This window comes from Dysidea avara, chromosome 7 (genome assembly GCF_963678975.1).
Source record: "Dysidea avara chromosome 7, odDysAvar1.4, whole genome shotgun sequence".
Taxonomy (NCBI): Eukaryota; Metazoa; Porifera; class Demospongiae; order Dictyoceratida; family Dysideidae; genus Dysidea; species Dysidea avara.
The window spans coordinates 19,494,333-19,521,714 of NC_089278.1; the positions used below are offsets into that span (position 1 = coordinate 19,494,333).

General features: G+C 37.0%; 1 protein-coding gene across 1 annotated transcript in view; it reads right to left on the reverse strand.

Moving 5' to 3' along the window:
* The window catches only part of LOC136262034 (neural cell adhesion molecule 1-like), a 57,172-nt gene extending 30,338 nt beyond the window's left edge, over window positions 1-26,834 (reverse strand). Inside the window, exons 1-4 of the mRNA XM_066056163.1 lie at window positions 26,584-26,834; window positions 17,073-17,483; window positions 7,976-8,113; window positions 7,719-7,922 (exon numbers count right to left, since the gene is read on the reverse strand). Of these exons, the coding sequence (XP_065912235.1) occupies window positions 7,719-7,922; window positions 7,976-8,113; window positions 17,073-17,483; window positions 26,584-26,809 (979 nt within the window). The 5' untranslated portion in view covers window positions 26,810-26,834. The remainder of the gene's footprint in view (window positions 1-7,718; window positions 7,923-7,975; window positions 8,114-17,072; window positions 17,484-26,583) is intronic.
* Window positions 26,835-27,382: the final 548 nt, after the last annotated feature.

Below are 27,382 nucleotides of genomic sequence, written 5' to 3' on the forward strand. Positions count from 1 at the left end.
ACAAGTCACCCTGTAGAGAGTTCAGCTACAAAGAAACCATTCTGTAAAGAGCTCAGCTGCAAACAAATCACCTGTACAGAATTCAGCTACAAACAAATCACCCTGTAGATAGATCAGCTAGAAGAAATTACCTTGTAGATAGTTCAGCTACAAACAAATCACCCTGTAGAAAGATCAGTTAGAAGAAGTTACCTTGGAGAAAGTTCAGCTACAAAGAAACCATTTTGTAAAGAGCTCAGCTGCAAACAAATCACCTGAACAGAATTCAACTACGAACAAATCACCCTGTAGAGAGATCAGCTATAAGAAGTTACCTTGTAGATAGTTCAGCTACAAACAAATCTCCCTGTAGAGAGATCAGCTAGAAGAAATTACCTTGTAGAGAGTTCAGCTACAAAGAAACCACCATGTAGAGAGATCAGCTGCAAAGAAATCACCCTGTAGAAAATTCTGTCAGAAACAAATTGCCCTGTAGAAAGATCAGTTAGAAGAAGTTACCTTTTAGAGAGTTCAGCTACAAAGAAACCATTCTGTAAAGAGCTCAGCTGCAAACAAATCACCTATACAAAATTCAGCTACAAACACATCACCCTGTAGCGAGATCAGCTAGAAGAAGTTACCTTGTAGATCGTTCAGCTACAAACAATTCACCATGTAGAGAGAGCAATTAGAAGAAGTCACCTTGTAGAGTGTTCAGTTACAAAGAAACCACCATGGAGATTTCTGTAATCAATATATGTGACCGGATTTGCGAAAAGGGGTCTTCCACACACATCCAATTCCGTAAACGGTGGAGACCATAACTCAGTGTTCAAGTAACATATTAACCTGACAATTTCACCATGTATTCAGCTATAGTGGTGCTCACCACTGCCCAAGTATCAAGGCAATAGCTCTTTCCAATCTGAAGTTATCAATTGTCAAAGTTGGCAAATTGGATGTGTGTGGAAGACCCCTTTTCGCAAATCCGGTCACATATGTATTATACAGTATATATAATTTGTACATTTACTGATAAAATATTTAAAGTACATCTACTTCATCTTTGCTTCTTCCTGTAGTAAAGAAAAAAACATAGGTTAAAAAAGTCCCAAAGCTGGCCATAGGCCGGCTTTGGGGTATACAAATACAAAAAGAAATGAAATCTAATCCAAAACAGCCAAGCTGTAAAAAAAGTGTGCGGCCCTCAGAAAGGCTACGGTGAAAAAAGATGTGAAATCCAAGGTGGCGGCCAAGAAATGGCTGTGATGGTAGGTTAATGGTAAAAATTTTAATAACGACAATTCAGGTGAATTTTTGTGCCGCTTCACAAAATTTACCTAAATTGTCATTATTAAAATTTTTACCATTAACCTACCATCACAGCCATTTCTTTGCCGCCACCTTGGATTTCACATCTTTTTTCACCATAGCCTTTCTGAGGGCCGCACACTTTTTTTACAGCTTGGCTGTTTTGGATTAGATAGTATATTCTCCATACTATCTATGGTGTTATATTCTTTGTAGCAGTGATATAGTGAGTTTCTATGGCAAAAAAAAACATTTTCAGGGAAGTTCCTTCCAGTCCATTTGCGGGTCCATTTTCCCAGTCCATTCCGTGTTTTAGTCATGTCCACAATAGTACTGTATAGTAGGGACCACAAAGGAGTAGGCGTGGCCCACAAACTAGCATCACCCAAAAACCAGTCTCAATTTTCCCTGATGACGATGAGGCAGTATTGGTTAGGTAAAACTAAGCTTTCAGATTGACCCGAAATGCTTTCAACAAGTTGTTATGGAATTTTTTTAAAATTATTTAATGGAATTTTCTACTGACTGAGTAACTCTGAGTAACTGACCGATGCCTCCAGACAAGTGTAACTCAATAACGGCTAAGGCTATGGGCTTGATGTTTTCACTGTTCAACATCACTTTGGCCTGAGAGGTGCCTTTTGGCATACCGCAGTACGTACAATGTATTATTCATGGACTTACCAATGTCCTCCTTTGTGTCCCATTCATCTTTGCTGACAGCGAAAAGTGTCAATTTGGCAGTAGCATGTGATGGCTCCCCTTTGTAAAGGATATTGTCTGTATTTTTTCATAGTGGTTATTTTGATTGCAGAGATGCTTTTCGAACAGTTATTGATTCATACTGCTGTGTAATGGGTTGAACATAGCCGACAATGAAGCATATGGACACTTCAATTTTCAGATGATAATTAATATAGCTGGGGAGCGCAGCACCATGTCAGATGTGGTATGCGTGGGTTCACCAGTCTCATAATAATTATTCACAAAAAAAGGTTAACAAACACAAGTACACAAAAAAATTTGGAATTTTCAACTAGAGTAGGGACCATAACACATCGATAAAAAGTACTGAAACAAGCTGGAGCAGTGCACGATGTTAAATCACAGCAAAACAAAAAGAAGTGTTATATTATCCAAACTGTGCTCAAGATACCATAATAGAAAAGCACAGTAAGAATATAACACTTCATATTGTTTACTGTGATTTAATATCATGCACTACTCCAGCTTGTTTCAGTACATTTTATCGATGTGTTACAGTCCCTACTCTAGTTGAAAATTCCAAATTTCTGTGTACTTGTAAAAAATGTTATTAAGGTTAGAACAATGATCTGGGTGTCACTGGACACAGCTGTAGTTATTTTACTCCCCATTAACCTGTACTGTTGCTATCTTTTGCTATAATAGAAGGAAAAATTAGGAATTTAAAGTTGGATTAAGGATCAAAGAAAAAAGTTATGAAACAAGGGAATAGCTTAAAAGTAGTGAAATAAGGAAGATGCCTATACCTGCAGATATACTAGTGGACATTAAACATTAAATTGGTTTAGGGATTAAATGTCCACTAGTGTATCTGCAGGTATAGGCAACCTCCTTGTTTCACCACTTTTACCTATTCCCTTGTTTTATTACTTTTTTTGATCCTTAATCCAATTTAAATTCCTGGTTTTTCCTTCGATTTGTTTGTTTACTTTTTATAACATAATTATGACAAATGAACCAATGCATATCACGTTAAAGAAAGAATGACACCAGGAATGCTGAATATTTGCCCCAACAGTCAATCTAATATGTAACAGAAAGGTAGGTGGCTATTACCCTTTGTTTTCAGCTTTGCTGCACAGTATTACAAATGAAGAACACTATGAGAAGTGTCTCTGCAATCAATCCAATCACTACAGAAAATACGGGCAATAAGCATATAGCCAACACAGCCACAGGGAAGTCACTTCATGCCATCATGACATCAGTCCATGATGCGAGTATTGTACATACTGCGGTTGGCAAAAAGACACATCTCAGGATAAAGCAATGTCGAATAGTGAAGAATCAAGCCCATAGTCTTACCCATTGTCAAGTTATGCTTGGCTGGAGGTATCAGTCAATCCATCAGCATAACATTCTGTTAAATAAAAAAATAAAAATTACATAGAAACTTTTTGGAAAGGTTTGGGGTTGGTCTGAAGAGACATTTGGGGTTGGCTGCACATAACCAGTGCTGCCAAGCTGTAATTGAGGTTGGTGTTAGGGTGAAAGTTTTGGCTGGAAAAGCCCAGTTCTTAAAATGTGACCAGATTTTACAATGCCGATTCAAATTGCACATCAGGCAAAATCAAGCTAACACCACCAGTGGATAGCTATACTGTCATACTACCCTCAGTACTATTCAGACTATGCAAGTCTGGTTTTAACAGACCTCTTTTCTAGGTGGTGTGGAGAGCTTGAATGGTGGTTTCTGACCATACGAAGGGCCTGGCTTGGCAACAATCAGTGGTTTATTGGTAAATGGCCTGACAATGTTGGCCAAACATTTTTACTGTTGATTTTGCTGCATATTAGCCACCAAGAAGTCAGCACAGCCCTGCAATCTCATGTCTGGACTTCAATCATGGTCTGCTTTCATTTTGAAGTCTCCACCCAACCACCTTCCTCCCTTTTGTGAGCACTCGTGATACTACTTTGCTTGTACAACTGCTCAGTTTCTCTATCTTATTTGGTGGGAAACTCTACAAGCAGCTACAAGTACTAGAGTGGTCTGAAATGTAATAGAATGATGCATCTCTTGTGTAAATTTAATACGCATGCTTGCTACCCTTGGCAAGTTATGCTGACTTGAATTCTTTAAAACTGTTTATATTGAAGGATGGTTTCTCCAAAATCCACTCACATATACAGTACTACCATACTGTATATAAGTAACAATTTTTTTCCACTTTGCCCAGAACAATTTATCAGTCTACAATTGCAATGGTACGTACATGAGACACTGATGAATTGAATTGCTAATAGTGTCAATAGTCGCATAATGAACTTTAATAAAGACTTCAATAGCTGTCAAATGCATTTGATACATTCTATTATTTATTGAAATAGCTATTTGCATGGCTTCTCTATTAGAGTGCATCTCAGTCTGCCCACACGTATACCAATTATGCCATGGAAGAAACATCTTACCTTAGCATTCCTGAATACCTTGAAAACGAAGAACAATGTACTTGGACAAATCCAACTTTGAGTGTGATCTTGTTGGATTTGGAAAAGAAATGTTGAGCTGTTTTCATTTGAAAAATAAAAATAATTCATGAATATGCTAACACATTATTTGATATATCTGGGATCATCACTTGAAGTGAAAACTTAATCTAAACTTTGGCCATGTTACTTATATTGACTAAAGGAGGGATTAATTTCCAATATACTTGTTGGTTTTCAGATATGACGGCCAAATTTTTGATGGGAAAGCAGTAGTAAAACAAGCTGCAATTGTGCAGTAGCATTGGGAAATACTTCAATAAATTGTGCCTGCAATACAATTATCACATGTATTTAGCCTTTGCAATAATATCACATAGGCAATATTTATCACATTTTCATCTGATTAGTATCTATTCTGGCCTCATCTTTGATACAGTTCATGTATACTACTGTTAACCATCTCAGTAGATTAATTCTTAACAAAAACGTATTTGTAAAGTAATTCTCAGTGATAACAAGCACTCATAGTGACATAGTATATTTAAAAATTATTAATTTAAAAATGAACTAGGAATCCAAGTTATAAAAAGTAGTGAAATAAGAGATGAATGGCGGTATTACAGTATAGCTTGATGTGAAAATCCCTACATCAGCATGTTATAACAATCATTTCATTTGAATGCCAAAGTAGGAATTATCCCATCAAGCTATGCTGTATACCAGCGGCGGAGGAAGTAGTTGATATGAGGGGGGGCTCCGCTGGGCTGACCCAGACTTATTTCTATAGTTTGATAAGGTGAGACCAAAAAAAAAAAAAAAAAAAAAAAAAAAAAAAAAAAGTCACAACCAACTGACAAGAGTTTTCCACCTCACCAGCTACCATTTCTAGCTGATAAACTACATAAAAATCCTTACTTAGCTCGCTACACACTGAATACTTTATTAGAGTGACTGCTCTATTAGAGTATCTCGATCTTTATCACGGTTTTCAGCCCCACTTCAAGAAAGATAATTTCGGTGTGATATCATTCTGAGGGGGGGCTTCAGCCCCCTAGCCCCCCCCTTTCCGCCGCCTATGCTGTATACCATCATTCATCTCTTATTTCACTACTTTTTATCGCTTGGATCCCTACTTCATTTTTAAAGTAATAATTTTTAAATATACTATAATATAGTTTGCTCGATTTTTTTTGTAAATTTTTTTGTAGCATAGAGCTATACCAGTGTGACTGTTCCATTAGGATGACTGCTGTATTAGAGTATCTTGAGTAAGCCCTCTCCTACCAAGAAGCATGTCACTATTCCATATTTTAGTGTTATGAATACAGCTAGACTACTATTAAGGGAGTGTGGTCATCATGATCAAGTAAATAGAGTATTATGGTGCGTGGTCCAAAGCTTGATCATTATTAATCAACCAAGATTGTTAATGGATGTTGCCTCAAACCTATGCAGGTATCTACCGAGTGTACACGCTTTAATTAATTTTGTGGCATTATACATATGAGGGTGTTGATACAGAAAATTAATGCCACTATATGGTTTCAAAGAAGACAACCACCCCGATTGAAGATAAAAGGAAGACAAGGCACAGAGGACACACACCCAAAAGGCACATTCCAGTGGTGAATTTGTGATTGTGGCATAAAATGGTGGCTGTGCGCTGCTTTATTTGGCCTCCAGCCTTGTAACTGTGGTTAGGCAGGCAGGCAGGTAAGATGGCAGACAAAATTTCAGGTTTGGGTGATTTCTTTTTAAAATTTTACATCCGCAGCTGCCTGTAACTGTTTTCTTGTTTTAAATGCTGTATTTGATGCTAGATGGACTAATATTATTCCGTAAAGGTGATTTTCATCACGTAAAATGTCTCTATGATGGTTTTAAAGGTGGCAATTTAGGCGGTGCATGTCACTTTTGTAGGAATCCCTATTTAAATAGTACTACCACACTGTTTGATTACAGACATTCCAAACTGTGTAGTTGTGTCAAATGCGGTAATTATTGCAACAACAATTGCATTAAAAAGCTCATGCAATAATCGCATGTGACAAATTAAATATTGCCCAACCCTATCATTCGGAAGCTGATATTTTAACCTTACTTCTGCCCGGTAATGGCAAATAAAAAAAACCTATTTCAAACCTGGGTATATAGAATTAACATGTGAGCTGAAGACCTGATAAGAAAAGTAGCCAACATTTCATGCCACAATAATAAACTCATGGGTGGCACGTGCCTTTTCTGGATCCAATGAGTGTCTGCCTTCTACGCTTGCACATTTCACCATTCATTTGTGACCGGATCTGCGAAAACCCAACATAATGGCACATTTTAAAATTCTTTATTATTGAATATTGATAATCTACTTAACCAAGTGTATGCTCTGGCCATGTTTCAGCTTTGCATGCCAACAACTTTTGCAGTTACAGCCCTACAAAGTACAGTAGCAACAACAGAAAGATCAATTTGTACAGCAAGTATAGGGAAAATAAATTACAGGTGCTTACAAAAACCACTGTAACTTACAAGTGCAATGCAGTACAGAGTTGCAACTTGCACCATCGTGTTCACTATGAATAGAGGAGTCCTTACTGGGTACGTGTTTCCTTCTATCACCTTTCTTTACTACATACAGAGATAAAATCAATGACGAAAGATTGATTGCATATGACCGCTTCGACATGACGTACACAAATGCCCATAACTTGTGTATCCTTTAGACTACTGCACTGAAACAAAGATTTTCGAACTCCCCTTGAGTAGGCGAATACGATGATATCCAGGTTATAATCATTACACCCTTTCCTAATAAAAAACAAAGTGTTTAAAAATTTTACAAACTTTTCTTCATTTACGCAAATATTTTACCCATTGCAATCAATAGCCTATACTGAAAATTTAAACTTGCACCATTATGTTGGGTTTTCGCAGATCTGGTCACATTTTATCTTCGATTCCATGGTTGTCATCTGCTTCATGCAATGAAGCCATAACAAGGCATTAATTTTCCATTTTCTTACATAAGCACAGTTAGATACCACAAATTTTTTGAAGCACTTGAGAGGAAGTAGATACCACCCCCTTGAACACTGTTTGTTACAGCTGCATTTTGATCATGAGATGCAATACCATGTCACTTTGCATGTGTGACTAACACCATAAACAAATATACACTGACTATTGATACTGGCATATCAGCATTAAATTGAGCTGAGCTATTCTGTACTCACTATCATCATCCACTATAGTAATTCTAGCTTGACCATAAGTACCACGAGCAACATCATCAGGTAATGAACCATCCATGATAGTAAGGGTAAACGTCTCATCATCTTCCATTATATTGTCATCCCTTATCGGAATATCACATGCAACACTGGTCACTCCAGCAGGAAATGTGACAGTGTATGGTCCAGAATCATAATCAACACCTCCTGTAATATTCTCACTGTTAACATGCTGTTAAAGGTGATGTTGGTCTACTCACCAGTTGCAGTAATGTCATTACTTCTAACTTGTACAGTAATATTAGTTGATGATGAATTACTGAGAACTAGTACAGGTCGTACTTGTCTATCATCTTCAACAACACTGTATTTTGACTGACTGAAGCTTACATATGTGCCTATTGTACATATACAAAGACAATATATGCCACAATGCAAATAATTAATGATTTATCTAATGGATACATTGCATGGCAAATTTGTATTGACATAAATCAGTAAAACGAACTTCGTGTAATTCATCTCTAATTGTGACTAGATCTGGGATAACAGTCTTATCGCCCATGACAGGAAATTTGATTTTTTTTGGCACAAACACAAAGCTTTATCAAAATTCCTTGTCACAGTCAACCATAGTTAAGGAGTCTGCTTTTGCTTGCTGCTTTTCCAAGCTGAGTCATATGAGTGGTCTTGGGCTTTGATAAAGCCCTGGAAAACCAGGAGATGGCTGTGTGTGGCTGTACAGCTTCGATTACATAATGACCTGTGCTGTAAATTTCCTTTCATTTTAGCCAGTTTTGAGCACTGAATGACCCATAACTTGGCTTAATTCATGTTCCGCTTTAATTCTGTAAACAGCCCCTTGTCCTCCCTTTGGCCCCACCACTCACCCCTTTCAGAACTTGTCTGATAGTGTCGACCCTTGGTAAAAACTATCTAAAATGGCAGGAGACTTAGCTGTTCATTAATTATTCAGTGTATGATCTGGAAGGTAATATATAGTTGTAAAACATGTGAAACTTTGCTATGCGTGGCTACTACCATTACTTGCCAATGGATGATAAGATTTATTTTCCCAGAGACAATACACAATTATGAAATAACAGCACATTTGTTCTTCTACTTAGCATACTAATGCTATGGGTATAGTAGTATTAGTGTATGCGTGTATGTATTATTAGAGTGCATGTGTGCATTTGTATCCTATCTAATTGGCGTACATGTGATTGTTGTAGTTGGTATTATTGAATCGTATTAATCACTGTCAATCATCAGTCCTCATTGGCCAGTGTGAGAGAGGAGAAAAACATGATTGAACAAGCCACCAGAAGCCATCCAAAGGGGTCACCTGATCTGAACATTGTTATTTGTTTTAATGATTTTTGTGGCACTTAATTTTTCTGTATCTGGCCTGTTCCAGAACATTCCTTTAATTTTTGTATAAATAAGCTGTTGCAATTTCAGTGTGTGCCTTCTATTTGCCCTCAAATATTGAATGAAGTGCTGTCAATCTATCCAGTGAACTACCTCGAGCTCATGCACCCTCTCAGCTGTCGTGGCCAGGCTTTCACAGCCAGTTAACATTATATGGTGTCAGAACGGGATTTCTTTCACTAGTGCTGATCAAAGCGAACTGGAAAGAAAAATGGAGAGAAGAAAATGGCGACTTCATTCCAAATCTCCACCCCTAAGAATTTTAGCTTCATGGAACCAGACTATTGGCCAAAATGGATACAATGGTTTGAAAGATATTGTCTAGCTAGCAGCCAAAGCAATAAATCGACAGAAGTTCAAGTGAACGTGCTAATTTATCACATGGAGGACCAAGCAGATGACATCTTTGGACTATCGGATGGCAATAAAAAGAAGTACGATGTGGTTAAAGAGAAGTTCAAAAAACATTTCGTCAAATGCCATAATAAAATTAATGAGCGAGCAAAGTTCAATCAGAGAAGACATCTCCCTGGAGAATCTGTCAATGATTTCATCATGTCATTATATGGTTTTGTCGAACACTGTGAATACGAGCACTTGCATGAGGAAATGATATGAGATCGTATCGTAGTTGGATTATAAGATGCCACACTTGCTGAGAAACTGCAGTTAGACCCAGACTTCACCTTGAAAAAATCACAACAGTTAAACAGTCTGAGACAGTCAAAAAGCAACAAGCAACAGTGAGAGGAGAAAATCCTAATATAGACGGAGTAAAGAAAGCCTACAAAAACAAGAAACCCAGCACTCGTGCACCTCGGAATGACACCTGCACCTCGGAATGACACCTGCACCAGATGTGGGAAGTCACCTTCCCACCCTCGACAGTACTGCCCTACAAAAGAAACAACTTGTTATAAGTGCAAAAAGAAAGGACATTATCAAACATTTAGTAAGTCAAGGAAAAAGGTAGACAATGTAGTCAATGATACACACGAAGAGGAAGAACCAGTAGACAATTTTCCCAGAGCAGTCCATTCCTCAGAAGGCAAAGCTTGGACAGTGAACCTGTACCTCAATGACACACTACTAGAGTTCAAAATTGACACTGGCGCAGAAGTGACAGTGATTCCAGAGTCAGTAGCCACCCCATTTCAGTCACTCTTACAAACATTTTCACTAAGACTTCAAGGACCAGTCTCTGTACAAGTTTGTGGACAGTTCATAGGAGCACTGAGAAAAGACAGTCGTGCTATCAAAGAAGAGATCTTTGTCATGAAAAACCTCCATACATCATTACTGGTACTGCCAGCAATTACCAATCTTAACCAAGGGGGACAGTGATGTTGTTGTTTCAAAATTTTCATTGGGTTAGGAAAATTATAGGGGGAGTATGACATCAAATTGTCAGACAGTGCAACACCCTTTCCCCGACAACCCCTAGATGTATTCCACTACCACTAATGGCACAAGTTAAGGATGAGCTTGACAAAATGGAGCAAGAAAATATCATCTCTAGAGTGGAAGGCCCTACTGATTGGTGTGCCGGTATTGTTGTTGTACCTAAGCCAAACAACAAGGTACATATTTGTATAGATCTCACACAATTGAATAAATGTGTCAAACGAGAGAGACATATTCTCCCTTCTGTTGATCACACAGTGGCCCAGTTAAGCAATGCTAAGCTTTTCAGCAAAATTGATGCAAACTCGGAGTTCTGGCAAGTTGAGCTTACAAAGCAGTCATCTTTGTTTACGACGGTTACCTTTTGGTATTTTGTCCGCCCCTGAGTTGTTTCAGAAATGTATGAGCATTACTCTAGAAGGCTTAGAAGGGGTTATCTGCTTAATGTATGACATTTTAGTTCACAGATCTAATCAACAAGAGCATGACAAATGCTTATGGCCACATTACAACGGAACTGAGAGAAGTGTGAGTTTTCAAAAACTTCTATCAAGTTCTTGGGTCATGTTATAGACCACGAGGGAATAAAACCAGACCCAGAGAAGGTCCAGGCAATCTGTGAGATGAGTGAACCTAAATCACTTAGTGAGTTGAGACGATTTTTGGGCATGTGTAACCAGTTAAGTAAATTTTCACCAGAATTGGCAGATGCTACAAAGCCTTTACAAGACTTACTTTGCTGTAACTAGTGGGTTTGGGATCAACCCCAACAGAGTGCTTTTTGTAACACTAAGACTATTCTTAGCACTGCCCCAGTTTTGTGCTTATATGATATATTATTGCTTACGAAGGCATCCACCGACGCCTCGTCATATGGGCTCAGTGTAGCACTCCTCCAGAAACAGACCAATGGTCAGTGGAAAACAGTGGCTTACAGCTCTCGAGCAATGACTGGCACAGAACAGAGGTACACTCAAATAGAACACGAAGCTCTTGCTGTGACTTGGGCATGCAAGCGGTTCACTAACCACCTCCTTGGAATGACTTTTGAAATTGAGACAGATCATAAACCACTTGTGTCACTTCTTGGTAAAAAGTCCATCGACAAACTACCTCTGCAGATTCAGCAATTCAAAATGTGACTTATGAAATATCAGTACAGTATTTCACATGTTCCTGACAAGAGTTTAGTGATTGCAGATGCACTATCTCATGCACCATCTTCACAAACCACTCTAGATGACACAGAATTTCATACAGAAGTTGATGCTTATGTCAATGTAGTGATGAAGACTTTGCCAGCCACTGATAACATGCTAGACAAGATCAGAGATGAACGGAGTCGTGACCGCAGATATGTACAACTTGCAAAGTACTGCCAAGATGGTTGGCCTAATCAAAACTAACTCAGTAGTGATTTGAAGACCTTTCATTCAGTTTCTACAGAACTTTCCTTACAAGATGGTACACTGATGCGAAATATTCAAATTGCGATACCAAAATCTCTACAGCTTGAGATACTACAGAAGTTACACAGTGGACACCAAGGCATTACCAAATATCGTGAATGAGCAAGACACTCAGTTTGATGGCCAGGCATCAGCAAAGATATAGAAGCAGAAGTGAAGAGATGTACTGCCTGCTGCAAGGCTCAAGTGCAGTTTGCAGAACCATTAATTCCTACTCAATTTCCACAACATCCATGGCATCCCATTACATTAAGATTGCTAAACTTAGCAGCACTGATGCCAAGACTGTTGTTAATCATTTAAAAATCATTATTCACTAGACACGGAATTCCACAAGTTGTTATCTCAGATAACAGCCCACAATATTCTGCAGCAGTTTTCTCCAAGTTTGCTAAAGATTACGGCTTTGTACACATAACAAATAGTCCTAAGTACCCCCAAGCAAATGGAGAGGCTGAAAGAGCCATCAGAATAATTAAGGGCTTATTGAAGAAGTGTAGTGATAAAGCTGAAGGCCTTTACCTTGCTTTAATGGCTTATCGAGCTACTCCACTAGCATGCAGATGTAGTCCTGCAGAACTTCTAAAGGGTTGTTCCTTACGAACAACTGTACCAATATCTTCAGAAATGTTAAAGCCTACAGTACCAGACCTTGCAATACTTAGAAAGAGAGAACAGAAAGCTAATGACAAACAGAAGAAAAACTTCGACAATAGACATAAGGCTCATTCCTTAACACCACTTAACCATGGGGACAGAGTATGGTTACCTAATGAACAGATGTCTGCTACAGTACAGGCTGATGCAGGAGTGAGATCCTATGAACTCTCAACCAGCACCGGTAATGTTATAAGAAGGAACAGGTGTCAGTTAAGGAAATTACTGTAATCTGAGGAACAGTCCAATGACATTGTAAATGACGAATCTCCTTCAGTGATAGTTGATGTGACACCTCATAGCACAGAGCCGTTGCCAGTTACCACACCTTCTGGCAGAGTTGTTAAGCCTCCTCAAAGGTTTCGAGACGAACTCTAAACACTGAACAGCAACCCATAAGGGGGATGTAGTATTAGTGTATGCGTGTATGTATTATTAAAGTGTACGTGTGTATTTGTATCCTATCTAATTGGCACACATGTGATTGTTGTAGTTGGTATTATTGAATCGTATTAATCACTCTCAATCATCAGTCCTCGTTGGCCAGTTAACATTATAATGGGCATTTCCTGTTTAACCAAACTTGCATACATTCTCTATGTCATGAATGAAATGGGCTATGTCACACTATGTCATGACATATTGTATGTTATGACTATCAAGACATCCCTGAAGACAAAACTGTCAATTTCTTACAGTGAATATCTTGCACACTACAAAGTAGTCCACACATGGAGTGACTAATAATAGACAAAATAAACACTTTTAATAGTATTGGCTTTACAAAATACTCACATAGAACAGTAAAATAACATTTAAAAGGATTTCACGACTGAAACCAGTGCCGATCTGAAAATTGAACTGATGTTCTTTCTTACCTCTGCACTAGTATCTCACCATTGCACTTAACATCCTGAAGTTGATATTTATTTTGATCCATGAAAATTGCCACTCTTAATTGATTTATTAGGAAAATCATTTCAAAATACTTCTTGCAGCTAAATACATGTATATAGTGGATACTTAAAAGGTTTAGTTGCAAACATAACTGTGGGGTCAAATGGTTACATTTGCAACTAAAAGTTTTAAATTTTTTTCATTTTTAACTAATGTTAACCAGGCTCTAGTGTCTGATGGGCTCTCCTTTACTTCACTGGTTAACCTAAACAACTGTGAAATTGCAGAAAATGAATGTAACCACTGCATCCCACAATGTACTTGTATCTTGGATATACTACCACAAACAGTTTAACACTCCTTCTTGTGAAATCCTAGGTCTACTCTTGTAACTTAAAACAAATAGAATGAAGTAGAAAGCGTAAATGAAAAATGCAAAGGTTAAGATGAACTTTGATGATGTATACTGAAGATTGGATTTATGTGCAAATGGTAGAACACCCCATGTAAAATTTTGATATAATTGTCAGTTACATTGATCATACGACACACTGCCTGCCATCTCACCTGGCATGTGTGATTACATCATTGCACCAACTGTTGACTTTACAATGAAATCACACTTTAATACATACTTACCATCATCATCCATTATTGTAACTCTAGCTTGACTTGGAGTACCAAGAGTAACTTTATTGGTTAATGAATTACGGATAATAATAAGATTAAAACTCTTATTAACTTCCAATATATTATTGTCAGTTATTGGAACATCAAATGGAACACTAGTCACTCCAGCAGGAAATGTGACATTGTATGGTCCAGAATCATAATCAACATGTCCTGTAAAATTCTCACTGTTAACATGTTGTTAAAGGTGATGTTGGTCTACTCACCAGTTGCATTAATGTCATTCCTTCTAACTTGTACAGTAACATCAGTTGATGATGGGTTACTGAGAACTAGTACAGGTTGTGCCGGTCCATCATCTTCATTAACACTGTATGTTGACTGGTCGAAGCACACAGTAATTGCTGTAATAACAGATATTGTATTAGCACAAGCAATTATTTATCAACCCTGTTAGATGCCAAGCTACATATGTATTCATAGTTTATAGCAAAACATTCACTAACTTTTCATACCCACTGATATAGGGATTTATTGCTCTAGATCTTCTGTCTCAATAAAACATACCAACTTTCCAAGAATTTGTGTTCCTGGGATGAATTTTGTGCCAAAGTCAATGGTGTCGGGTATCAATTATATGTAGCTGTTCAATGTTCATCACCTGCTCAATAACTTCTCAGCCAATTACTGGCAGTCCCAAACTAAATTTTGCCAATAGCGCAAAATAATCTACTAGCACTAACTGTAATTCAATGAAAGCTTTAAGAAAGTGTTATTTATAACTAACAACTGCTATCCACTGTGTATAGAGCAATTTTTCTGTCTATAGAGCAATTTTTCTGTCTATAGTTACAGTTTATCTGCAGTGTGCACATGTAAACTGATAAACTGAATTGCTACTTGTATCTGTAGTCTTACAATATATAAAGCCACCTCACAACAAAGCTCTGAGTACATGTTAAGCTTCCTAGTAAATCTTTAGTCTGATACACTATATTTCATTAATGTACTCAGGTAAACCCAACTCTGAGCATGATCTTGTGTAGCTTTTTATATACAAGGCATTTGAGAAGAAAAATTGACTGTTTGGGCTGTTTTTATTTCAAAATTAAGAATAATTCATGGTACTAACACATTCAACAAGCCTTGCTACTTTTATCCCAGTATTTTCCTTGCATGCTTGAGATCATCATTTGAAGGATTAGGCTAAGGAGGGTTATCACCTACGTCTGCTTGCCCACATGCACTCCCACTACATGGTATGCACTAAAGCTATGCATAGACTCAAAGAATTTATGACTAATAAAAATTTGGAGTGGAATGAGCTATAATGAGTTATTGACCTCAAATAAAAATAAAGTTGTTTCTTAGGTTGACATCTTAAACCATGTTTTAACATGTAAAATAATGCTTCAAGATAAAGACAAAACTGTCAAATTTTCGATACAAAAATGGTTGCAAAGGTCATCATACAGTAGGTCAAATCTACAATGGTGCTATATCAACAAATCAATGTCATTAGGAGTACAATTGATATGGAGAGTTCTCACAAATGATGCAACTTTCGTACTATGCCGCTCTACTGCTAGTATACATGATTGCATTAGTCAAGTCAGGATTGCCAATGTTTGGTCAAAGGTGGGTGGGGGAGTGTTTTAGCAATCAATAGTTTCATCATTATTCTATTCTAGATTTCTCTAAAATGTTGACGCCGTGCTTTTATTCTGGTCAATATATAGAGACCTACAAGAATTGCTACTAAAACCTGTTTAGGAACGTTAGATCATATTTACAAAAAAAAATTCAATTTTCATTTATTTTTGACTCCAATGTTTAGCAAGACTATGAAGCAGTAAAAATGCCTTTCTATTTGCTATTTTTAGTAGAAATATACTGCTCTATTAGAGTAGCTAAAAGCGTTAATATCTCAATCTCAACTTATTATGCTTATAATTATTTCAACACTGACCTAATTTTTCACCCTATCATTCTCAAAATTATCTAGCATATTTCCTGCACTCCTACAAATTTAAACAGTTTTCCAACAAATTAATAATCCTAGAATTATAATAATTTATACATTTTGCCATTACTGTGAATGACAACTTTAGTTATGAGCACATGTAATGGAAACAGGAGAAGGAGGTAGATGGTCCTATGTTATTAGACAGTGCTTGTAACAACTAATCAGTGATCAAGGCAGCATAATAGAACAGTCAATTACAATCATATTTACACCAGTATGTACTGCCCCTACTCTTCAGCGACCTACTGTATAAAATAAATTTTAAATCTGCTCACCTGCATTGCTATTTTGTGTATCGGAGGATGAGAAGCTAATAATTGAGTTTATACCTAAACTACATTCATGAGGGTCACAACTTCACTTGATACTACCATATTAGCATTCGCAAATATCATTTCCTACGTGAATGCTCGTATAAACAATATCTAGAATGGTTTAGTCCAGGAGGATATCACTTGGAAACAGCATGTGATAAGGGTGGTTAGAATTATTACCAGTTAAAAGTACCTGGCTGGATAGGCTACTTTATGTGGACTAAGTTGCATATCCATGAACATGCTCATTGGCTGTGATCTGAAGAGTACAGATACCATTGATGAGGACGTCATCATTCAGCAGGAAAAAGGTAACTGTACAACAGGTATAGTTGGTCTAGTTAAAGTACAGATCTAAAAAACACTAAGGTAATTCTTTGATAGTGCTGGTGTTTGGAGAGATGCGATTAATTACAATAAGCTTACCATTAACTTGTACATGAGAGTTATTATTGTTGAGTGTTGGCACATGTCAGTTCAATGTTAATATTCTTTGAACAGTGATATTATTACTGTTCATGCTTACCAGCATGTGTTGGAGAAGATGGTAACTGATTCACAACATGAATTATTATATCACGTCTTAGTAACTCAGTTCCTTCAGCACTAACTGCAACTTGTAACTCATAATCATCCAGCGGAATAGGATCAGATGTTGCTGATGATAGTGAACACCTTTCTGTAATATCAGGAAGGTATAAATCATAGTAATCCTGAAATGCTGCATGAGTAGTATCTCCATTGCCAAAGTAAAAGTATGGATTATCAGATGGATAAAGGTGAAATGTGATGTCATCAAGATAATCATAGTTATCATGACTTCTTTGGAACTCATAGCTCATAATGAACAGTAAATCCTTAAATACTCCAGTCACATTAGGTAGAATAAACAGTTCATATAGTGTGGAATCCATCCAGTACTGAGCTCCATTTGGTACTGTTTAGAAGAGCAACAACAAATATGGGTAAATTACGCACAATGTCAAGCTATTGAGGCATTGTGCCTAATTTCTTGTAATAATTTAGTGTGTGTGAATGTGTGGTTGTCTGTCCCTCACCAACAAAATTATGTTAAAAGCAGCCAAAGTGTGAGAAATAAAGGCTGTATATGTATAATGCTTGCATTAAATTTCTAGACAGGAAAGCCCTACTCTGAGGTGGTTTTTTCATGGTGCATGCATGGTTCAAGACATAGGCATAGTGGATTGTGAACATGAGAATATAAATTTCTTAATGGGCTCTACAAACAATTAAGAACTGCAGAGCTGTAGAGTGAGTCTTAAAAGCAAATGGGAAGTGTGAATCTTTTGAGTTAAAAAGACACATGCCCCTCATATGCATGTGAAAATCAAAGTGAGGTATATTAATCAAAGGTATATTGCAGTTCTAATTTATACAAATTCTCTCACCAAAGCCTCCACGATATTTTTCTGCAATTGTAATCCAATCACCCTTTTTATAGAGCAGTTCATCATAGCAAAATAATCAGAAAACATTCACATTTACAAAATTAGTCCTTAAAGTAATGAATTAATCAAAGGTGTACCAATATGAATCTATTGAAATTTGATATTGATGTAACCAAAGGATTTTAATACCAGTAACTAATCTGATATGTGCTCACTTTTGTACATGACACAAAAGCTAGTTAAAGGTAAAAGCTTAAGTGTACAATAACTTTTAAAAATAACACATGTTGCACTGCAACTGAATAGGCTAAATCTGCTAGCCACTCCACATTAATACCAATGCTAAGTAAGGCAAAATCATTTTATAACCAATTTCTATCAGCTATGCATCAGATACCCTGTACAAATATAACTAATACAAGTCTGGTCATGGTGGTATTATCTGTGGACAACTCTTGCATGCCAGAAGATACTTTGGCATTGTAAAATTATTACACTTGTACATGATATCCACTGTGTTATAGTTTCTTTACATGCATGAAAATAATAATAAAACTCAATAGTCACACTAAGAATAATCTCCATAAAAGTTTAAATATATTGTCAAGGCAATATTGGCATCATTATGAATGCTGTTTAATATATGAATGCTGTTTAATAAGTTGTGTTTGCAGGTACGTATCTACTTTTCACATAAATTATATTTCAGAGGCTTCAGTTATATTGTTTCCTTCTCAAACAGCTAAGTTCACAGATGTGTACACTTCAAGAAAACCCCACAATTGAGCACACAAATTTGTCTTGTTCTTAGCTCAAACATGTGTCACAACTCACACAATTGTTCTTCATTTCTATTTAGTAAATAGTGCTCATGAGATGTCAGAAAGTTTAGAAAATTGGTGCAAAGATGTCGATGCTCTTCAACAGAAAAACTGTAAAGGTGGTAGAACCTCACATTCCATTGTTCTCGGAAAAGAACTCTAAACGCTTTGTGCCTTGGGCTCCTGCTAATATTAGTTCAAAGCAGAGTAACTGCAATCATTGTTTACCGTTCTAGGAGCAGAACAAACATACATCATTGTCAACAACCCACTATTATTCTCAGAGCAAAACAAGTAGGCTTGTGTCAATTATGCCAGCATAATTTTGAACATAACAGGCTAGCAAAAACATCAAGCATTATGCCAATACAATAGGACAATTTCTAATTAAAATGCATAATGTGCACACCAAAAATACAGCAAAACATGAACACATTATACATGTTACTGCATTTCATATCATGAAAATGTGTAATGTTATAATTTTTACTGTTTGTTGGTTAATCATTCACACTTTGTGGTAATACTGATGATCAAGGTACTCTAATAGAGCAGTCAAATACTGTAATACGTTAATGTTGATATAGCTGTCAAGCATAACCTTAATTATAAAAGCATAATTTTGGGCATAATAGGCTCAATTTTTAAGCACTGCTCAAAACCATAATCAACAATTTTTCAAAGCATAATTGGCTCAAAAGTTGTCATTGTCCAGAACAACTAACTATCATTCTCAAAATCACTCGACTGTTATTCTCAGGGCACAGTCATTCTTGGAACAGAACAATTGCAATCATTCTCAACTGAGCAGAACAACTCAACATCAACATCATTGTCTGAGCAAAACAAAATTGTTCTTCAAAACAGAGCAACTTTCAAAACAGAATGTTCTTAAAGCAGAAATTGCTATTGTTTTCACAACAGAACAACTCACTGTTGTTTGTGGAACAGAATGTTCATTTAAAGTAAAGACCTTAAAAATGCGATTAGTGTTAATTGCATATGATGTGAAATCTGGATACTATGTATTGGAAAACAGTGATAATCGATAGTTAAATATCTGTCATTTACAAAGTATACAGTGTGTTTCAATTCTCTATACATAGAATAAAACCACATTAATTTCTCTTTTGCTTTGTGGTTGTCTGCTGTGAATAAGGTAAAGAACAATGCTGAGAGTAACATCAAGTATATCAATGTTCCCACCCATGTTTATATGTTACTTGATTCATAGATAATATATACTATGCATGATCAAGCTATTCAAAGATTGTGTGGTGGGTTCCAACGTACCTTTTTATTGCACTGGAGGTGTGCAATGCTATCAAGAGTCCATGATGCTATGAACTTATAATTAGCTGTTGAGAAGAAAAACTGGCCAAACACCTCAACTTTACCTGCTTCATATAATTCTAAACAGCTTGCAACCATTCTGCAATCTGAGCCATTAATGAACTATGTAGTGTAGCAACATAGCAAATTTTGTGAGAATAAGGTTCACAGGCTTCCAGTAGCCTTTTTGTAGGTCACACTGGTGGGATACTGAATAATAATAACAATAAAGGTAGGAATATGTACATAACTGAAAGACCAGCAGAGAAAAACACTTCCATAAAAGGTGCATTAGTGAGATACTTATACAATACTCTGTAGGCATGCATGTAGGGCAACATCCTGATTACCTAATATGGTCTTCTCCACTAATTTTGAGTTAAAATTGTAGTTCCATTAGTATAGTAATGAATTTGTTTAAACTTACTACCCACTGCTGTGGTTTCCCACAAATGGTTATACATGTGGCAGGATGTAGCTTACATGGCTAATTTTAAACATGGTATAACACTGTTTTTCTGCAGCTGGCTGGATGATCCGTGAGACTAGCAGCTGGCTGATCTTGTGGCACTGTGAGACTAGCAGCTGGCAGATTCTGGGGGCTCTATAGCACAGCTTAGCACTTGTTTACTATTGATAAGAACTCACTCAGTAGTGCTAAAAGTAGTGGAATGGTGCACACAATGCTCTTACCAATTAACAACCTTCTATAACCATTTAGAAGTCATGCAACACACAGCAAAGTCCCCAGAATCTGACAGCTACAAAACAACAGTGCTATGTTATGTTCACCTGATCCTTTTCTTTTCCTGCCAACATAAAAGAAACAAAAGTTGTCTGGCTATGAAAAACTGTCTCAATTAAGTGTACTGTGTTTTCTTTAATGTTTTCATATACCACCCTGGAAAGTCTAGTACACTTCATGATCTCCACAGGTATTATACCATTGATAGTATCATCATGTTTGTGTGTGCAAAAATATAATGCTTAGGCAAGATAAAATGAAGCACGTCACCTTGTGCTGTTTATACTTCTTAACCTGTATTTTCCATATACATTTGAAGTATTGTTACAAGGTTGTACAGAAAATGAAGCAAGAGTGAGTGTGGTTGAGAGACCATCCAGCATGAAGCAAAGGTGAGTGCTGTGTTAGTCCTGATATCTCACCATAAATTTAGTAATTGTCTTAATGATACTAATGACGCATCAATGGTTTCAATGCACATTACAAGTGTCTAAGTGTTATAGATAATGGTGTACAAGCAACGAGTTAATAAAGAGATATCCTATCACAAACACCATGGGTATTTCAACAAACTCTTTCCCTAAAGATTCATGAGGTCAGGGAAAGCCATAAAGTGCAAGGTAAAACATGATAATGCTTTACTTAACATTTTCACACCTCAGATCAAAGGAATTCAGTTCAGAGGATATATTTGCCATGTATACCTCTTTACAGGGATACAACTAAATGCACACTGGTGTACATCGAGATGTATCCCAGGAAAGTGGTTACACTTCAAAAGAGCAAACCACTTTCATCAAAGCAAGCATAACCTTGATGTGGATGAGGTCCGCATAACCTTGATGTGGATGAGGTCCGCAGCATAACCTTGATGTGGATGAGGTCCAGTGGTACTACCCTGTTTGTTTTATAAAGGCTTATACTCAAATCAATTATGGGAATTATTAATACTCACATGACTATTATCATGAATTGCAGTATTGCCACAAAAAGCACTCAGATGAAGGTGTTTCAGTATCCTTGCTATTCTATGAGTTGGGTTAAAGGTTTGATCTAGTCTTATAGCGCATTCGCAAGCGTTTCGGCACATTTTCGAATACAGACTCACTACACCCACATTACAGATAGCCATTTTATAACGAAGTTTACCCCTTTAGGTCTTTAGTATACATTGTAATTAGTCTTTAAACAATGTGATAGTATTAAAACACTTTCATATTCACTGAGATTTGCTCAACTCAACCTTTTCCGTGGTATACTTAGGGCTGGTCTGTTCATTATAATAAATGTAGTTACAAGGTTACATGCTGCCTAGCCAGAGGAGGTTGGACACAATATAAGTGTGTCCAACCTCCTCTGGCTATTAATATATACTGTTAATCTAATATGTTGTGATGAGGAGTAAGTGAGAAGAAATGTTTAGCAATATCCACACCACGTTACCTTGTGCTTTTTAAGATGAACAGCAAATTCTTATTGCAAGGCGAGTTTGCGAGTTTCTAATTCTTTGTTCGATTCTCTGTGAGGCCAAGCTAGTGGCTTCTGCTTTTCTTTTCAATACCCTTGTAGACTATGTTAGTATGCACATTGCTTTCTTCAACAATTATCGTGCTAAAATACATGTACACAAGACGTCCCTATAGTATTACACATCGATTCCACCTTCAAACGCTTACATACGTGATCCCCATAGATTTAAAGCATGATCCCCATAGATTTAAAGCGTGATCCCCATAGATATAAAGAGTGATTTACGTACCTGGAGTAGTGGGGTTGAATGGGGTAGACCAGCTGAATAGACTAAACTTGAAGTACACTCTCGAATGGTATTTGTGAAAACTTTGGTGAGTGCTTGGTTAAATTTTCAATACAAAATGTATACGTTTACATGTGCGTGTCCAACCTCCTCTGCTCCCTAGCCATAATTGATCCTTTCAGGCCTGCATAACAATAATTGTATAATAGACTTAGTTTTGTCCTCATTTGTGTCTCACCACTACTGCACAGCTACAAAGCTGTTGATTTGTAGGTAGCGTGTAGTAGCTGCTTGACAATCATGTTTGTAAAGGAAACCTCTATAATTTCCATTGTGACTGGATTGTTTACAGAGACATTTCTTGTACTATTCTTCATTGTAGGCTTTGTAGCACTGAGTATTGGGGCAAAAAAATAAAGCGGATTAGTTTGGGAATGCATTCAGACACAAATACTGTTTTATGTCTGGCACTATTTTATCCTTTGATGCAGTATGCATAGGTTCACAAGTACAATTATGTTACCAAAAAAAACAAAAAAAAAACAAGTACTACAATTAGGAATGTTAAATTTGAGTAGGGGTCATGGAAATAAAACAAAGGAGGCCATGTACACTTGAAAATATACTTATGAACTTTAAATCTCTACTAGCTAGCATGTGTAGGTGAGTCGACCCCTACTTGAATTTAAATTCCTAATTTTCCATTGCACTTGTATTATGGCAAAAGCTAGAAAGAAATTAATAGGCTTCTTTAAAAGTTAGCCAGCTATTACAGTGGTTGAATAGCTATAGGAAATGGGCACAAAAGATTACCTGAGTGCAATTTCTTTGATTACATCACCTTGCTTGGTGTTTATTGGTATTAAAAACTAACTGTCCACAAGACGCTATGGGTCTCTTTATGGATGTAGGTGTCTTACCAATACTAGACACCTGTTAGTAGCTTTCTTCATAAATATGAGATCTACACACATCAAAGAAAACTCTGCATACCTAAATTCCATTCACATAGGCCATTGAGTTCATAGTATTTGTATGGGGGGGGGATTGGAAACAGTGGAAATGGAAACTGGAAACGGAAAGTGGAAATAAAAAAACGGAAATGGTCAAATCATCATATAAATGTACCCAGAGTAAAACGTAAAACACTTGTTTAGTGGCCACTTCTTAAAGACCACCTTCTTACACCTGTAATTTATGGCTAAGGCATACTTAATGACCCTATAAATTAGACCATTTCATGGTCACTTTTTATAAAGACCATCCTCTTTACAAGACCACCTTTTCACATTGTAATAATGGCTAAGTTCCAAACATCTATTTCATGGCTTTATCAAAATGTGAATCCTAGAGTAAAACCCTCACTTAGAGGTAAGCTCCAAACATGTATTTCATGATTCACAGAAAGGGGTCAATGACATCTCTCATACTTTGATCCACACTTCATCTGGCTATCTGTTTTGGTTAGTTCGTAACAGAATGAGTCATGCAAAAATAGTCCATGCAAGAAGGTCTCATAAGGAGATGATGACCATAAGAGCCTAGCATTTTTAGCTGACCTAGCTGTTTTGATAAGGTCATGAAATAGATGTTTGGAATTTAGCTATTATAACAATGTGAAGGTGTAGTCTTTGTAAAGGAGGTGGTCTTTATGGAAGGTGACCATGAAGTGGTCTGGTCATTAAGTATGTCTTAGCCATTTTCAGATATAATTGCCGGTAACATGGTCTTTGTAAAAAGGTGGTCTTTAAGAGGTGTCCACTAAACAAGGGTTTACTCTAGGGTACATTTACGTCATGATTTGACTATTTCCATTTTCCCTTTCCAGTTTCCAATTCCACTGCTTCCAATTGCCCATATGGGGAGAGTATCTAACTGGAGTAAACACACTGCTGCAAGTAACATCTCAGGCTTCTCTTAGAAGAAAGGCTTGACCTTATCAAAACCAATCATCACCTATCAACAGTTCTCTGTCATCAGTAGAATCAAGCTATAGGTGTACATTTGATCAAAAGTGAACTTGTAGTAGTGTGTTTGTACAGGTCATACTGGCAGTTAGACACTCTAGAGTGTCTAACTGGAGTATATTCAGCAAACATACTGCTGCAACTGCAAGTAACACTTCAGGCTTCTCTTAGAAGAAAGGCTTGACCTTATCAACACCAATCATCACCTATCAACATCAGTAGAATCAGGCTAGAGGTGTATATATAATCAAAAGTGAACTTGTTGGTACAGGCCATATGGTACAGGCCATATGGTACAGGCCATATCTGCAATTAGACACTCTCCCCCAAGATACAGAACAGTTATGAAGAGTTGCTACATTGTGCTAGTTTATTTATGGAAAAAACAATGTAGCTAGATTCAATGGACACTTACTAATATGGTCTGATGGATGAAAACTACAATTTGAGTACTCAAGATGATTTAAAAAATAATGAAAACACCAAAAATATCATGATGCCATAAACAAAATCTCACAAGGGGTCAGCAATCAAGCATGAATCTTGTAATCTGTAAATCTTAAATTTCTAATTTGGCTAAAATTCTACAAATCGACCATATAGCTCAGCTAATCTCTACAATTATATGACGCTGTACAGCGAAACATGTGTATTAAGGACACCTTGGGACTGACCAAAGTGTCCTGATTATCAAGGTGTCCTGATTTTCCAGGTCAGTTTACATGCTAAGTGATACCGTGGGACCATTATCAGGTGTCCAGATCATGCAGGTGTCCTTATTTTCAAGTGTCCTGATTAGCAGGTTCCACTGTATTAGACTTTAGAGTATGTGTACAACACTAAAATTAATGGTCTATGGAATTCTGTGGAGTGTTGGTCTATCTTTCACACGTGAAATCATAAATGGATGAGCACTATGACAAGATCGACGCCTGGGCCTGGAAGCGAAGACTGCTGTAAAAACAATGTTAGATAAGAAAAATAACCGCTATATAAATGTAAAAGTGTTTTTTGAGAATGTCCATGTCTGCGTCCAACCATATCCACCTTTTCCAACTACCCACTTATTTGTGTCCTCCTTTATCTTTGCTGACACCACAAGATTTCAATTTGGAGAAGGTTAATTAAATCAGGAATTTTAAGTAAAGTAGTAAAACAAGGGAGGTTGTCTACATCTGAAGATACACTATTGGACATTTAATCCCTACTTCAGTCTGTAGCTACCCATAACTGAATTAAGGATTAAATGTCCACTAGTATATCTGGCGACCTCCCTCGTTTCACTACTTTTTATTTCCTTGATCCTTAATCAAACTTAAAAAGTTTTTCCTTATACTGCCAGTGTAATTAAAAACTTGGGCAAGTATCTTTAGCTACATCTTAATACTTTGCCAATTACCCACACCTGTACATGCACACCACCAGTGTTGGGCAAGTTACTTTGTAAAAGTAACTAGTTACATAATTATTACATATTACTTGCAACTGAACTATTTAGTTACAGTTACATATTACTCATAAAATAAAGTAACTATAATAATATTACATATTATAACTTTGTGTCCACAGCCTTAGGCTGTCACGTGTGAAACTACCACCTTATCACGTGAACGTTGGACAATGTGCAAATCTTGGTTATAAGTAAGAAGCTGGTGAATAAGCTTCATCCAGTAGGCTTCGTTACTTCGTTGTGGCTAGGAGTTACTCAGAGGATAAGAACACTGCACACCACACACATAGATGTCACACTGAAAGCATAGCTATACCATTTTGGTCAACCAATACTATAGTTTCTCACTCTCATCCATACCACTTTTCACTCCATTGCCCCAAGAGAGGAAATGATCATGATGACTATGATGAAAGTGAGAATCCTCAGACAAAAATGTGACCACATATCTGATCTACACAGTAGGTAAGTTGTGGGCATGGCAAGGAAAATAATGAGTCGTAGTATGTAATCAGGTAAACCTGTAGCTATTTAGTAGCTAGATAGGCTTTGCTTACTTCTTTCACAATTTCCAGTACTCCAGTTACCCTGCTGGGATCTGTCTCTGTTAGTAGGGCACGTCTCAACACACTGGCTACTACTACTGCTACAGTTGGCTCTAATACGGCAGAATTTTCCCAAAGGACAACTTCTCTCTGCAATTGTGCTACCAACCAGAGACATCATCACTAACAATAAGAACTGCAAGCTTTTGGGAAAACCGGATGGCCACATCACAGTCATCTTGCTTAGCCTCTCAGTTATCGCCGCCGGGCAGTCCCAGCAACACCTTGTAGCTGCGTACTACGTAACTAATAAACGCTTCAGCACGAACGGTACAATATCTTAAAACTGGTTATTGTATAGTATCTGTTTACGCGAGCATGACGTGCGTGCGCGTGGTTTACTAGAACTCAGTCCATTATATGGTTATAATCTATATTTGGCTGCATTGTAGACCCACGTTTATTACAGGAAGTGTACTTAAAACGTAGCTGAGTAGACAGTTTGTAGCTCTACAAATAAAACTGTCACCTTTTAGGCAATGCATGGGCGGCTGGTAATGGTTTCTACTTTGATTGCTAATTCCCAGGAAAAAAGTTGCCCGCAGGCTATTAAAAATAAATCTGAAAAATCTTTAAATTGATTGGGCTGGTAGATCACCCTGTCAATCACACACACAAACTTCCACGTGTACATGTATTACTGTTTATAAGTGATTCTGCAAAACCAATTAACATTAACACTAAAATTATTTGATTGCTAATAGCATGCACCATGACAGTCATACAAAGCTGCTGTTTTCTGCAAGAGGTC